General features: G+C 36.9%; 2 protein-coding genes across 2 annotated transcripts in view; one reads left to right on the forward strand and one right to left on the reverse strand.

The window, feature by feature from the left end:
• Positions 1–17225, forward strand: part of LOC138693464 (zwei Ig domain protein zig-8-like) — a 1129977-nt gene that overhangs the window by 72863 nt on the left and 1039889 nt on the right. The window lies entirely within an intron of this gene.
• Positions 1–17225, reverse strand: part of LOC138693463 (probable cytochrome P450 49a1) — a 53797-nt gene that overhangs the window by 35843 nt on the left and 729 nt on the right. Inside the window, exons 2-3 of the mRNA XM_069817446.1 lie at positions 12189–12322; positions 3618–3730 (exon numbers count right to left, since the gene is read on the reverse strand). Of these exons, the coding sequence (XP_069673547.1) occupies positions 3618–3730; positions 12189–12322 (247 nt within the window). The remainder of the gene's footprint in view (positions 1–3617; positions 3731–12188; positions 12323–17225) is intronic.

Here is a 17225-nt window from a genome sequence, read left to right on the forward strand (position 1 = left end):
GTGTACGCCACCCCAGTCAAAGACCTTCGTGATCTTCGGGAGCGCATCGTAGATACTATTGAGAGCATTCCAGAAGACATGCTCCAATGTACTTGGCAAGCAATCGTTCATGCCTCGATATCGTCACAGTGACAGCTGGAGCTCACGTAGAGATATGGTTATGTGCATATCGAAACTTGTTGAGTTTTCCTTTCATATAAACGTTACTGTAGGTTTCCATCTTCACCCGTTTACTAGTCACATAAATTGAAATTAGGTACATTCGAGCGGTCCACCCTGTACTTACAAGGCCAGAATAAACAGCTAGCATAACAGTGCATTTTGAGGTAATCATGAAAGAAATTGAGAAGATACTTAGGAAACGTTTAAATTCTTCATATAGCCTAATGTAATTAAGCCTACAGGTTTTAATCTTCTTCGTAGCACATCCTGTCACACACATTATAAATGTAACCAAATGTATTGCTAATAAAATCATCTACTTTACGGGTTAGACCTATGGTGTGTTCCGTCTTCAGGGAATTAATTAGAATGGATTTTCTTTATCCCAAAAGACTATGTTTCGTGAATGCATGCTCCAGCACATTCGTCATAGAAAAGTTGCGTACGAAAAGTTTTAAGAACCGTCCCACATGCCAATTTACGGGCATCTATGTCAGCATCGCTTAATTCATTGACGTGAAATGGATGGAAATGATTGAGCTTTATATAATTTTCACGTGTTTCATCATTGTTGAACGAGGAATGCCAAATCTGCAGATCTTTCCCGAGTGGATTTCAGAGACGTTTCCGCTGATTCATTTCATTTATTTTTATTTCATTATGATTATAGGATTGGTATTTAGTATTTGTTTATTTAACCTGGTAGAGATAAGGCCGTCTGGCCTTCTCTGCCCCTCTACCAGTAGATTCTAACTATAATATGAAGAATAAAATTACAATTAGTATTAAATTTACAATTACAATTACAATAAAAATCAAAGTACGAAAAGATTACCTGACTAATTAAAGCTAGATAATTTATCAACAGTAATCTCACTAGACGTTTTGATTTATCTAGAGAAAATCAAAACTCGAGTGGGATTTAATTGACTATTACACGATTAGAAGAAAGTATATAAAGATTAGAAGTAACGAAGTACTCCAATACAATAAAATATTAATTGACTTACGAAAATACAACTGTCTTCAAATGTATTGTTGTACCATCTCAACATTACAAATATTACGCTAGATGCATGCTATATGGCAGTAGTGAGTTATGATTACTAGCAATGCCTTCTCGTCGAGAAGTTCTCGATCTATACACGATAGCAATGTTACTAGTCAAGAAGGCTTTGTTGATTCAGTTTCATTTTTATTAAAACAGTTGCATTCCACTTCAATTATCCGAATCCCAGTAATCAACGTCACTTGACAGATGCTTTTCAATAAATCTGAATATTCAACAATCTCTGATACGTGACTATCCATAATATCATATAGCAGAAGCTATAACATAACCTAACTAATATACACAAGTGTTAGAAAAGTTTTAATTAACGACGATGACATAAAAAGTAAACATGAATAATTTTAAAAGGAATAATTATTGAATGTAGAATTTTCAAATTTGAATATGGTTGGTGGTTCAATTGTTGTTATATTGGACGTGTGCGTAATAGAAGTGGAACTTGTTGATTTAGGCCTACATGGTGTATTCAACTTATTCAGGATTTCCGAATGGTGCTATTCATTTATTTGTAAATCGGATTTCGGAAGATGCATAGGTATGATCAGTGATTTTTATTAATTCTTGTTCTTGAATGCCAATGCGAGTCATATTTGAAACTGCTGTGCATCGACTGGAGTGGTTTGTAATTTATATATATATATATATATATATATATGACGTCCAGACTAGCGCAGTTTCAAATGTTGGCAAACAAAGAAACAAATGATAGGGACGCGATAAAATTGTGCGATAAGCAGCCATGATTGGTTGAAATACGTCCTTTCGTACCGTTTTATTGGTCAAAAGTAGTATGACGTAGTAAGAGTGTAATAGTCATAGAAAAACAAAGAATATTTAATATTTACTGAATTACAAATTAAACCTAGAATAACAAAGTTGTATAGTCATGAAATTACTGGATATTGAAATATTTTGTGATAGATTAAGGAAACTATTTACAAGAAATCAATTACTGACCAAGTGCCTAGTAAGTTTGCGTTTGAATTCAATTTTATTTCGACAGTCACTGATGCTAGCAGGAAGCGAATTCCAGAGTCTTGGCAGGGCTATTGTGAAAGAGGATGAGTATGAGGAAGTATGGGATGGTATTGTTAGTATTGTTTCATGACGAGAGCGTGTGTTCTAATTCCTCAATAGCATGGAATATTTCCCTCGTTGTCGGCCATCCACTTCTGGAACGGTCTTTCACACTACCCGTTGCGAATGCACGTTTATAACACCCCAACATTGTTGCTTTCCTTGGCCAATCCACACCAAAGTGGTCACGAAATTTCATCTTCACTGGTGTCGCCGGTATGACATCTTTCATGAAGTCAAACCACTGTTACTAATCTTTGTTCGATGGTAAACAGACTCTGGGCAGCCAAGTTTGCAAGGTTACAGTAGCATGGTACCAACGTAAACATAGAGGTAATAAAATTCACATTAAACATTCATGAAGTAATTGAAATAAGAATATGTGGGGGATACGTCAACTTTATAACCTCCCAGTAATTTCGGTGCAGAGTGGAACAGAAACAAGAGTTTTCTCGCCTTTATCTTACTATCGTTATCGGGGACAGAGTTGACGCCAGTACAGAAAAAATTGGAGAAACTATTGTTCACAATATGGCTTAGACAATTTCTTAACAGTCACTAAGAAAATTGAATCGGTTATTTGTAAAACCACATGAGTCACAGAAAATAAGTTTCTAGAAAAATAGAAAAAACTGCCTATAGTTAATGGATTTTCTGTTACGTCTGTAAACTTTTTATAGGAGGACCATACATTAGTATATCTGATTGCGAAAGCATTGTATCTTAATTATCTCATTTCTTATCACCTTAAAATATTTTTTAAGTTCTTAGACTCATGTTGTTTTAACAAGTACCAATAATAACATCTCCAGTATCCTGATAAAATATGGAGTGTATTGTGTTTTGTAGTGTGAAATACATTATTATACAAGTTTCTATCAATTTATATTATTTTTACTTCATATTCAAAATGATTCGTACCATTCAAAAATTAAATTCAAAATATCACACCTGACTTAAAAAAGGTTATTAGTGAGTAATTAATGTTTATACCAGTTTGTCATATGTTTAATGGCAATGTATGAATACACACATAGCCTATCTTTAGTTCACAATGAGAAAATAACATAAATTGTATATTATCCCTCCAAAAAAGACTGTTTTTCTTGCTTTAGGATCTCTCTTCGAGGACTCTTTCTCTTTATAACATGCACTTCTACAAATCATTGGAGGTACACAGATACAGATCTTGTTCATTTTGCGATTATGTTTTCTTTCTCTTTCTGCCGAAGCACTCTGGGGTTTTGTACATTCAAATATACCAATGGCGTTGTGTAAAACTTAAAAGAAATTATAAAATACTTACGTTGCGAGAATACTTCCAACTCCTTGGAATAGATCCCTTCTTGTAACATTGCGATAATACGTGAAGCTCGGGGTGAAATCTCTTATTGGCCAACGTCCTTCATTTCGCAACACCTGAGAATATGAATCAAGCTTGAACAATAGTCTTCTGATACACCTGTACAAATATAATCTGTTATCACTACTACTACTACTACTACTACTACTACTACTACTACTACTACTACTACTACTACTACTACTACTACTAGTACTAAAACTACTACAACTGCTACTAATTCTACTACTAATAGTACTACTACAACCATTAACACGGGTACTACTACCAATACTACTAATGTCATAATAAGTACTACGCCACCACAATATCATGAATACTGTCATTACAACTACTGTAATAACATTGCAGATACTAGCAATATCATCGCTAGCACTACAATTGTATTATCACTGTTACTCATATTAAAATATAAGTATAATACTTATTTTATCATAGGCCTATCTCATTTTCTTTCGTTTGTTTCAATTCAGTTTTCATTAATTCTCTTCCTGCGTCACAGCCTTACCCAGTCCTTCTGTCACCACGTTTCTCAGTCCCTCCGTCACCGCCTTTTCCATTCCCTCCGTTATCGCCTTTCCTAGTCCTTCTGTCATAGTCTTTCCCAGTACCTTCCTCAAAGCCGTTTCTAGTCCCTCCGTCACCGCCTTTCCTAGTCCCTCCGTCACCGCCTTTGCTATTCCCTCCGTCACCGCCTTTGCTATTCCCTTCGTCACCGCCTTTCCTAGTCCCTTCGTCACCGCCTTTCCTAGTCCCTTCGTCACCGCCTTTCCTAGTCCCTTCGTCACCGCCTTTCCTAGTCCCTTCGTCACCGCCTTTCCTAGTCCCTTCGTCACCGCCTTTCCTAGTCCCTCCGTCACCGCCTTTGTTATTCCCTTCGTCACCGCCTTTCCTAGTCCCTCCGTCACCGCCTTTGCTATTCCCTTCGTCACCGCCTTTCCTAGTCCCTTCGTCATCGCCTTTCTTAGTCCCTTCGTCACCGCCTTTCCCAGTCCCTGCGTCATAGTCTTTCCCAGTGCCTTCGTCACAGCCTTTCCTAGTCACTTTTCACGGCCTTTCTCAGTCCCTCCGTTATCGCCTTTCCTAGTCCCTTCGTCACCGCCTTTCCTAGTCCCTTCGTCACCGCCTTTCCTAGTCCCTTCGTCACCGCCTTTCCTAGTCCCTTAGTCACCACCTTTTCTAGTCCCTTAGTCACCGACTTTTCCTAGTTCCTTCATTATCGCCTTTCCCAGTCCCTGCGTCATAGTCTTTCCCAGTGCCTTCGTCACAGCCTTTCCTAGTCCCTTTTCATGGCCTTTCTCAGTCCCTCCGTTATCGCCTTTCCCAGTCCCTTCGTCACCGCCTTTCCCAGTCCCTTCGTCACCGCCTTTCCTAGTCCCTTCGTCACCGCCTTTCCCAGTCCCTGCGTCATAGTCTTTTCCAGTGCCTTCGTCACCGCCTTTCCTAGTCCCTTCGTCGCCGCCTTTCCCAGTCTCTGCGTCATAGTCTTTCCCAGTCCCTTCGTCACCACCTTTCCTAGTCCCTTCGTCACCGCCTTTCCCAGTCCCTGCGTCATAGTCTTTCCCAGTGCCTTCGTCACCGCCTTTCCTAGTCCCTTCGTCACCGCCTTTCCCAGTCCCTGCGTCATAGTCTTTCCCAGTCCCTTCGTCACCGCCTTTCCTAGTCCCTTCGTTACCGCCTTTCCCAGTCCCTGCGTCATTGTCTTTCCCACTGCCTTCGTCACAGCCTTTCCTAGCCCCTTTTCACGGCCTTTCTCAGTCCCTCCGTTATCGCCTTTCCTAGTCCCTTCGTCACCGCCTTTCCTAGTCCCTTCGTCACCGCCTTTCCCAGTCCCTGCGTCATAGTCTTTCCCAGTGCCTTCGTCACCGCCTTTCCTAGCCCCTTCGTCGCCGCCTTTCCCAGTCTCTGCGTCATAGTCTTTCCCAGTCCCTTCGTCACCGCCTTTCCTAGTCCCTTCGTCACCGCCTTTCCTAGTCCCTTCGTCACCGCCTTTCCCAGTCCCTGCGTCATAGTCTTTCCCAGTGCCTTCGTCACCGCCTTTCTTAGCCCCTTCGTCACCGCCTTTCCCAGTCCCTGCGTCATAGTCTTTCCCAGTCCCTTCGTCACCGCCTTTCCTAGTCCCTTCGTCACCGCCTTTCCCAGTCCCTGCGTCATAGTCTTTCCCACTGCCTTCGTCACAGCCTTTCCTAGCCCCTTTTCACGGCCTTTCTCAGTCCCTCCGTTATCGCCTTTCCTAGTCCCTTCGTCACCGCCTTTCCAATCCCTTCGTCACCGTCTTTCCTAGTCCCTTCGTCACCACCTTTTCTAGTCCTTTAGTCACCGACTTTTCCTAGCTCCTTCGTCACCGCCTTTCCCAGTCCCTGCGTCATAGTCTTTTCCAGTGCCTTCGTCACAGCCTTTCCTAGTCCCTTTTCACGGCCTTTCTCAGTCCCTCCGTTACCGCCTTTCCTAGTCCCTTCGTCACCGCCTTTCCCAGTCCCTGCGTCATAGTCTTTCCCAGTGCCTTCGTCACAGCCTTTCCTAGTCCCTTTTCACGGCCTTTCTCAGTCCCTCCGTTATCGCCTTTCCTAGTCCTTTCGTCACCACCTTTCCTACTCCCTTAGTCACCACCTTTTCTAGTCCCTTAGTCACCGACTTTTCCTAGTTCCTTCGTTATAACCTTTCCCAGTCCCTCTGTCACCGCCATTCTCAGTCCCTCCGTCACCGCTTTTCCTAGTTCTTCTGTGATCGTCATTCTCAATCCCTCAGTCACCGCTTTTCCTAGTCCCCCTGTCACCGCCATTCCTAGTCCTTCTGTCACCACGTTTCTGAGTCTCTACCATCTCTCAGTCACCATGTTTCTCAGTCCCTCCGTCAACATGCTTCCCAGTCCTTCTGTCACCGCCTTTGCCAGTTCCGTCGTCCACCTTTCCCTTTTCTTGCGTCATCGTCTGCCCTAGCCCCTACGTCACTGCCACTTCCTTTCCCAGAATGATAACACAATACAAATGATAACTTGAATATTATTTAATATTGGTAGCGAACGATAATAAAACAAATGATAACTTGAGCAAGGCTCGAACTCACAACCTTAGAATCATTAAGCGAACACACTATTGCTGCTATACGAGACGCAGATGTTGAATGACTCCTGCGTAAACATCATAGTTCCGAAACTACTTCTATAAGCGCATGCATCGTGTAACATCACCGTAATCCGAAGCGGGCTTATAAAATATTCGCTGTTCACTAGTGCGGCAACTTTTTTTGACAGTTGTTCATATCGTAAATATGTCTATGGCTTAAGGTGAAAATATTTTGTTACAAGTTAAATGGAGCATGAGAACTTAATTTGCATAACACTGTATATGTAGTACACACAGTTTGGTTGTTACGAAGCGATATCTTCGAGGTAGGTAGACACGTTGCCTTAAGGCCGCGAATGGCTCCGGTTCCTTGAGATATCGCTTAGTCCTGCGACAATTAAATTACGGAGGAAGCTATCAGGCAAGCGCATCACGTAACAGATTTGCCGCAAGCTCCGGGATCATCTGCACAATCACAAACACTCGCAAGGGGCGCAGCTCCTCACAACGATGGTTAATACTCGTGCAACAGAGAGCTTTCCCGAACTTGGCTGAATTTGTGTAATTATATACAGGAATATATGTATATTGATTGTCATTTTTACTTCCCAACATTCTTTAAATTATAATGGCAACGCCTAAGAATATCCAGTCTTCGCCTAGAATACACGAATAAATCGTTACAATACAGAATGATTCACGAGGATTTACCGTCACTTACGGAGATTATTTCCGAAGACATTCTGAACAAAAAAGTCATATAAACGTGTGTCCTAATTTCAATATTTTCAGAGTTACACTAATTTGAAGCTGTTTGTAAAGTACCATTAGGCCTATTCTTTATTTTTAAGGGTAAAAGATTATTACAGATAAAGAATGAGAAGCATCATTTCCTTAATTAGCTAGTATTCTGAAGCTAAATATGTTTTGTGAATTCCATAGTTTCTTCGTAGAGATTTTTTTTTTTCATTTTTAAACACAAAATTATATTTTTCTTTCCCATTTATCATACAATTGTTACAAATCACGTCACTCTTGTAAATTCTTCAAGACGGTACGTTAGGATAAATAATTAAATAATTAAACTGTAAAGACTCAGGTTCCTAAAGTTGCATGATTTGTAACAATTTTTGCGATAAGTGTATAAGAACAATGTAATTTTTAGTTTAAAATTGAAAAACAAAATCTGTACAAAGCAATTAACAACACATTTTTAGCTTCAGAATACTAGTCAATTAAAGAAATGATAGACTACTTCTGAATGGTTGATTCTCTATTTGTAATATTCTTTTACCCTTAAAACTAAAGAATAACGGTATTTTACAAACAACTTCAAATTAGCGTAACTCTGAAAATATTGAGATTAGGACACATGTTTATATGACATTTTTTGTTCAGAGTGCTTCGGAAAAAAGCTCCGTAAGTGAGAGTAAATCCTCGTGAATCACCCTGTATACTGTTCTAAATTAATGAAGCTTTTATAGCCTATGTTATAACTATTTCTGATTTTGTTCTGACATCACGCTATCCTTTCATTGGGTTACTACCTTGCAGTAATTGTACATAAGTTATTCCCCTTGCTTTACATGTAGCAATTACTAAGTTTAACATAATGCTTATTACAGAAAGGACGGCAGAATTCATAAAAGGTAGCAAGGGCCATGAGTGAGAAAAAGTCCGAGAACTGGGTTGGGGCACTCTGGCGACTAGGTAGAAACAATCAAAGCTCTGTGAACTATTTAAAGCGTATACGGGAGCAAAAGTGTGGAACAGCGTAGGGGATGGAATTGAAAAACTTACACATTTCCACTGATCACATATAATAGATTGATAATCCTAATTCATTTCAAGACATTTACTAATTTAACTATGCTGCTATCTAGCGACTGCAAAAGAAGTGACGTTATAACTCTGATGGAATTGCATGGATTAATAGCTTGCAGCAGTACTTCCACCTAGCGGTCGTTACAAAAATTTGTTTTTGACGGTGGACAGCCTGGTGGTTGTTCTTTTTTATATATTGCCATTTCTTAATATGGGAATGACCAGTGGGATATAATATATACGTATGTGATCAGAGATAACAAAATTAAAGGTATGAAACGGAGGAAAGTTTTCTGTTTCAAATATGAGCATAATAAACTGGAATCAGTTACCTTCAGCGGATTTTGATGGCTCTACTCTAACAATTAAACGTTAAAAAATAGTATAGGTTGTTGTAAGAAAATAGTAATTATTACAAATTAATTATTTTTATTAAGTGTTATTAAATTGAGAGTGTAATGAATATTTAATTATGGTGTTAGAGCTTCATATGTTTTCTTAAAATGTCCATGTGTTCTTCGGTCTTTTCTGTATTGAGATTCTTTTGTGTTTATAGCAAGTATGTAATGATACGGAAAGTTTTCTTAAAATTAACAGGTATTCTTTGGTGTTTTATGTATTGCAGCTTCTTTTGTGTCTATTGGAAGTATGTAATACTACGGAAGGATGTGTAAATAAATGAACTATTTGAAGGGTCCGAAGTATTTCTTTCATAAGTGTTAAAATTGGTTAAGATGTTTGTAAGCGTTTCAACTGTCGCGTAGGATTTTAGTATTTTCTTCAATTTAGTGGTAAGAATAATTTATTTTGCTATTATAGTTTTATTTCTGTTGTGTTTTTGTATTTGTGTTGTAAATCGTGTTCTTGTTGAGATTTTGTACTTTTATTGTTATTTTTAATTTGTATTTCTTGCAGTTATATCATTATCTCGTAATTGTGGTCTTCGATTTGTTTTGTATTGTCGTGTTATTTTAAGTTTTGTTTTTTACTTGTATTTGTTGTGCTTTATTTGTTGTGTTTTGTATTTTTCCTTTGTTTAAATTGTGTTTCTTTCTCTTTCTGTTACACCAACATTACCACCAGGTATCTGCCTATCCGTAATCTATACTAATAATAAATCTGTAGCCGAAATTTTTCTGGTAATTTTCGATTTTCCAAAAATAATTGGTCCTAACATATATAATTAACCACCCTGAAACCGAAAATCGCTTTTTTGAAATTTTTGTTTGTATGTCTGTCTGTCTGTCTGTCTGTATGTTTGTTACCTTTTCACGCGATAATGACTGAACGGATTTCGATGAAATTAAGTTCGTTGTAACTTAGATTTTAGGCTATATGGTATTCAAAATAAATTATTTAAAAGGGGGGTTATAAGGGGGCCTGAATTAAATAAATCGGAATATCTCGCTTATTATTGATTTTTGTGAAAAATGTTACATAACAAACGTTTCTTTAAAAATAATGTGCGTTAAGTTTTATTCCTAGAAAAATTTTGATAGGACTGATATTTAATGAGATAAATGAGTTTTAAAATTAAAATACAATGCCATCTAAGGCCGTGTAATGAATTAAAAAACAAATGACTTCGTCTATAAGGGGCCTTGGACAGCAACAATCGAAAGCTATGAAAGATAGCCTACAGAGAATGTTTCTGTGTTTGTATGAAGTAATATCGGAAGCTAAATTAACCGATTTGTATAATTAATTATTATTTCACCATTGGAAAGTGTAGTTTCTCTAGATGGACATAATGCTATAATGTTATTACAATAACTTCTGATGTAATATAATATAATATAATATAATATAATATAATATAATATGTAATATTATATAATATAATTTAAGTTATTTGAAGGGTTCAGAACCATAGTGGGCCAAGCGCCATTTACTGAATACGTAGAAAACAAGGGTTAAAATTAAGTTATTACCATAATTCAATGGAAACCTATAACAAGTAAAATAAAATATACACATTAAATCTAAATGATGTCAATCTTCATTAAACTATGGTTGCATGTAATAAAAATTAAGAAATATGTTAAAGGAATTGTCATTGCACCAATGAGTGTCTCTGGACCAAAATGATCGCATTTTAATTATTTGGATGCAATTTAAGTTAAGTAACATATTAAACGATTTATCCTTCTATGAAACACGAATGTTCCCTGGATCAAATGTCCTATTTTAATTATGTAATTACTTTATATTTATTTCTAACGGGTGCAGCGGAGCGCACGGGTACGGCCAGTGCAATAAATAAAATCATACGTTCATTAGACGTTTACTCATCACCAGAAGAACAAATCCCAAGGTTTTATTCAACATATTACATAGGAGTATAGATGTACATAAATATCTACTCAATTAACCCTATTAAATTGACGGAATTAACGAAAATACATTATCCGAAAATGCCACCGCGGTGTGGCTCAGATGAAGTGAAATGGACATCCCTTTCTAGAAATTGTATCATGAAAATTATACCGATATCAAAATGTTTATAATTAACAACGTAATATAAAATAGTATGATGCGAAGATAATATATCCAATTAAAAAAGGAATAGGTTCAGTTCTTTGAAGTAGTTAACCATAACATCAACAGAGTAGATGACTTTCAAGTCGAGCCAGTTTCCCGGCATACAGGTTCGAAACGTTGAAGATATTAAGTTTCAGCATACGGTGGAATAATAAAAGGAGTCTGTTTCTTAAAATACACAATAATTACTATTTCTCCAGAAAATAAACTGACATTTACTGGATAGTTCCACGATGAAAATAATTACACGAAACCCTGAAGTACCTAGTTCCCGACGCGAATATTCGGACATACCACCTAACAAACGATTTAATAGTAACGACGATGGCCCAATGGCCCTTTATTCTTATGAGTCAGAAGCTGGGGTTCAAATCCCGCATTACCTTGAATTTATATCTTGTGTTGGGCAAGCTCTTGATCAAGACAACATTACGTTTTTCTTCAGGTACTTCGTTTTCCCTGTGACATCCCAACAATTTTCCATCATCACCTCTGATTGAGGTTCTGGTTATGTACATCTACTGTCAGGTAGTATATCTCACTTGGTAAGTGTCAGAGGAAAAACAATTGTTTGCATAAATCTGAAGTCTGATTAGTGTAAAATGTTACTAATCAGTGATGTATGCAATGAAGAAGGAAATTAACTGGCCAACCTACACCATTATCTCCTGCCTTAGTTCTCTCATTAGGTGATGACCTTTTGGTGTCACTTATGAGGTTCAAAGGCATCTTCGAATAGCTGACTAAACAACAAACTTCTTCATCACGAGTGCAACATAAACCCACAGCCTGTGATGCATCCGGGATAGTCTCTGACGAACTAAGTGTTCCAAGCTTCTCTGAGCTAGCGACATCTATGAGCACGCTCGTAAAGTCGGTGCGAATACCATTGGGTGAGGAGAAATAAACTTTTCTGCTGAAATTGCTATTTGAAATATATAAAGATTACGTAAAAGTGTGTAATTTTGTCACACTTAAATGTGTCTATCATATCTTGTACTAATACAATATAATATTATTACATGTTACATTACTTCATACAGTCAAAAAGGGTAAACATTTTTATTATTGAAAAAAGTGGTACCTTCTCGATGTCACTGGGGTTGAACAAGTAAACAGTGTCAAGTTTTCCCGACATCCTGTCCAGTTTCACAATTTCCCCATAAGTGTCATACAGCTTTTCATGGAGCTTTTGTAAGTGCACATTGTGATAATTACCTAGAAAAGAGGATATTATTACTTGTTTCTATTCTATATAAGATTATAGTATCAGTTTATAACACAGCTAACTTTTATTTTAGGGATGAGATGTCGACATTGCTATTCAGATCAATTATCCATTTTCATCTTGAGATTAAGTTGTTATCAAACACACATTGCTGTTCCACATCATGCCTAATGCTTACAATCTGTATTTTAAGAATAGATTAAAACTTTATGAAAAATATAAGTATCGGAAAGATGAAGGTAAATATTATGCGAAACAACATTTCAAGTTAAGTTGATGATTACCTGCACTTTCTTTCCAGTAGTAATTATTATAATTTAACGTTTACCTGTTGTGAAGTATGACACATTCGCATGTACAGTATATTTGAGGTGAATATATTTTAATGTCATTCTTCATAATGCGAAAAAGGATATTTAATTTATATTACATGAAACTAACTTATTTGAGCAGTACTTGTAATTCTAAATTTAAAAATGGTATAATAATTTTACTAGAAGCAAGAAAAGAGATAGGTTTGGAAGTAAATCCCGAAAAGACAAAGAATATGATTATTTCTTGTGACCAGAATATTGTACGAAATGGAAATATAAAAATTGGAAATTTATCATTTGAAGAGGTGGAGAAGTTCAAATATCTTGGAGCTACAGTAACAAATATAAATTATACTCGGGAGGAAATTAAACACAGAATAAATATGGGAAATGCCTGTTATTATTCGGTTGAGAAACTTTTATCATCCAGTATGCTGTCGAAAAATCTGAAAGTTAAACTTTATAAAACAGTTATATTACCGGTTGTTCTTTATGGTTGTGAAACTTGGACTCTCACTTTGAGAGAGGAACAGAGATTAAGGGTGTTTGAGAATAAGGTTCTTAGGAAAATATTTGGGGCTAAGAGGGATGAAGTTACAGGAGAATGGAGAAAGTTACACAACACACAACTGCACGCATTGTATTCTTCACCCGACATAATTGGGAACATTTAATCCAGACGTTTGAGATGGGCAGGGCATGTAGTACATATGGGCGAATCCAGAAATGCATATATAGTGTTAGTTGGGAGGCCAGAGGGGAAAAAGACCTTTAGGGAGGCCGAGACGTAGATGGGAAGATATTATTAAAATGGACTTGAGGGAGGTGGGATATGATGATAGGTAATGGATTAACCTTGCTCAGGATAGGGACCAATGGCGGGGTTATGTGAGGGCGGCAATGAACCTCCGGGTTCCTTAAAAGCCAGTAAGTAAGTAAGTAAGTATAATAATTTTAATAATTCTGGTTAACTAGTCTTTCATTAATACATTTATTAAAATTTATTTTAATGATTAGAGACGTGATAATTAATGGTACAGATTCATAAATGAATATGAAAATTGTACAAGTATTCTGAGGATTAAGAGCAACTTGTATTATAATGTTTGGAATTCTTTTAAAATGAGGTCGAATTACCTAAAATATGAAGTATTTACCTGATAAAAATAATCCCACTTACTTCAACATGTTTAAGGAGCTACACTAAGGAAACGTGGAGGAAACAAAAAACAATGTCTCTACTAACCCAGAGATTAAACAATTCTTCAAACAAAATTGAATTTTAATAATGCCAAGCCATCGTTGAAGCAAACCTCCCGTTTAATTTCCTTTAGAATTATCATTTTAAAGGCTTCTCGGAAAGGAAATATTTCATCAGAATTCAACATAAGGAAACATTATGCTCATTTGAACGTATGAGGGGGGGCTTTGTGCAGAATTCGTTCAGGCAATGGCGATTCACATAATATTATCTGGCTCTCTGAAGCATGGGTCATAGACAGTCTATTTAATGGTTGGAAAGTTGAGTTCTGATGGCACACAATTGACTAGTAGTGGTACTGTTCTATTATTATTTAATTAATTTCACAATGTATAAATATTAAAGTGAGTTTAATAGTATTATAAGCACTGAAATAAGTTTCACAATTTCATAACTGATATTTCAGCAAATTTTTAACTTAATTAAATAAAAATCTCATTTAAGTTAGAGCCTATTTTTCGATTTTTAGAATCTATTTCCCACACTTCAAGGCCTATTTTAGGCACCTAAATTCACATTTTGGCGACCTAAAATTCCGAAGTCTAGGTATTACTAATAAATTTTTGAATGGAATTTCTATTTCAAAATGGACACCAGGGAACGTCTCTTGAAATAATCTCCTTGCAGTACGGGACGATTCTGTACGCACATGTGAATCGCAATTGAATATTTTTTGGAAAATAGAATACTCGAATTCAACCATATTAACTTAATTAACACACTATTACGTCGCCTAAAAGACACGTGCTTATCTTGCGAGAGTAGCTTACAACCTACACTGACGCCTGACGCGACCTTCAGCGCGGTGAAGACAGGAGATTTAGCAGCTGGTTCCACCGACTAGCCTTACGGCTAGCCTTGAAAGCGCGGGCGCTCGGAGGATTGTTCATCCAGTATAATAATGCTCTAACCTTGACGTGCATTTACCTATATTATCTGTCCATACCACATGACACAAATCTTTCAACTCTCGATCCAGAGAAAATGTACACACTCTTTTCTCGGCAGTAGCTTTCGATCCATGACAGTAAAAGATCTACAACATTTACCTGAGGAAATCAGTTCCAGGTGAACGCTGTGTATAATGTTGTTAGAAACTGGCCTTCAGTGAGTCATGAATATTTGATCGGTACATTAGTTTATGTTAATAGAATTACAATTTTGATCAACTGCCGGGCCCTGGCATCAATTATACCGAGACGCAAGATATTCTCCTACAATTTGTCACTTTACTCTTCGTAGCATTTTTCACGAATATATACTTTATAGTAGAAATATTCTTAGAGGAATAATTTTCATGATTGTGTCCAAAAGCGCAGATCTAGATCGTTTCTAAACTCTAAAATCTAACTACGATCTAATCTCGTAAATAACATCTGTGTAGCAAATTCCAGAAACCAGACCACTTAGTTTTTAATGATCGGGAATTTTTCAGACTTAGAAATCTTTCTTTCGCTGTTTATAACCAGTAATAAAAATTGCCTGTAAGCTGATTACAACAATGGGGAGCGAATCCTCTGTTCTCAAAACTGAACGAAATAACATCTGTGTTGCAGATGTCGCTGATCAATTAGCTGGGAAGTATACACAAAATTTTTCCACTTAAATTGAAAATTAAGGCAGCCTGTATCCAGTTCTCGATACTGAACAGTCATAATGAATACCGTCTCTTCGCAAGTTCGCTTTGCAGTGTCGTTTCAAAACAGGAGTGTCGTGCTTTTTAAAAGTAATAGGCATACAGATTCAAATATTAATATGAATAAAACACAAGGGACTTTGCTTAGTTTTGGTATTAAGAAATTTCGAACTGAAGGTGTTTGTGACTCAACTAGAGATGCATCTATCTTAAGTCCACAGAACGATCTTAAGGATAGACAAAAAGAGGGAAAAACTACCAGCACGACAAGAGGAGGTTTGCGTTCACTCGTAAGTACATGGATAACTACTTAAAATTTGGTTTCATGCAATGCTCCGACACTGACCAATTGACACCATCTCAAGTCATGTGTGCTACTGTTTTGAGAAATAGAACTATGAAGCCATCGCAACTTTATCGAGGTGTCAACACAAAACATTCCGATTTAGTCAACAAAGCCATTGAATTCTACACGCCTAAAAGAGATGCAATTAAAATAGAGAAGAAAATTATTTCCAAAGTTTCAACCATTAGTGATACTCTTAAGTTTTAAGATTACGTACATCATACTTAATTATTAATACTTGTGTCAGTTAAATGTTTAAACTTTTAACAAATTAGAAAGCTGCAGTATTGACGACCTAAATTTGTTGGGACGGGGCCCTCGTCTTATAGGAAAAGATTTTACCGGGCCGCGGTCTCTCAATCATTGAGAACTACTGATGTAGGCGTATACTAACCAAAATTGATTTGATTTATTGTTTTTATTGTAAATCTTGAGCGTTTGAGTTACATAATTGTATTAATTATAATTAGAGCCCGGATATTAGGCAAAATGCCTTTTTTAAACTGAGTTTATATATGGAAGACCTATTAGAGATAAACTCGTTTCCACACATTTGGGGACGATAGGCCCAATTTTTGTTTTTCCTTTTTTGTCTATTTTAGCTTCCGTTGCCTATTTTAAGGTTAAATGTCTTTTTAGCCTTTTTACGTCGTTGTAATACATATTCTATATTCTTAATGCATTTAAAATAAACCGCACAAAAATTATATAAAAAAACAAGAAATAACGGTTGACCAAATTAAAAATATATATTTACCGCACGCAAATATTTGCTGAGGATCTTATTCTCTAACAATACATAGGCCTACGTTTCCAACAAGTCGTAACTCATCTCCCCTACCGATTCCATCTTTTATGTCACTTAAAGATGTTTGAACAGTATAACCCTCAGTGCTCAGGTCACTTCGGGGTTTACCAGCGGAAAAAAAGGGGATGAGGGAAGTATTAAAATCAAGTCTCCAGGTCCCGTTACTGTTGTCGCTTGCACGCACAAGTCACGCCTACTATGAAGTCTCTAATCCCTTCTCACACCCGTCTTTTTGGGAAAATACACAGTCGGTTTTTCCCGATCTCTGAAAGAAAGTAGAGACAGTCCTTCTGAAACAAGTTGTTTTAAGTTTGCTCCAATCACTTCAGTAGAAGTAGAAAGATCTTTTTCCATCATGAAAAACGTTCTCTCTGACAGACGGCTCACTATGACAGTTGACAACTTAAAAAAATCTTGTTGTGACATGTAACCAAGGAAAGTGAGTATCGTATGGGATAGTTTATTAATTATTTGTTTATTTTTTGTCTGTTTTCATGAATAATAAATGCCTATTAAACTACATATTTT

Source organism: Periplaneta americana, chromosome 17 (genome assembly GCF_040183065.1).
Source record: "Periplaneta americana isolate PAMFEO1 chromosome 17, P.americana_PAMFEO1_priV1, whole genome shotgun sequence".
Classification (NCBI taxonomy): domain Eukaryota; kingdom Metazoa; phylum Arthropoda; class Insecta; order Blattodea; family Blattidae; genus Periplaneta; species Periplaneta americana.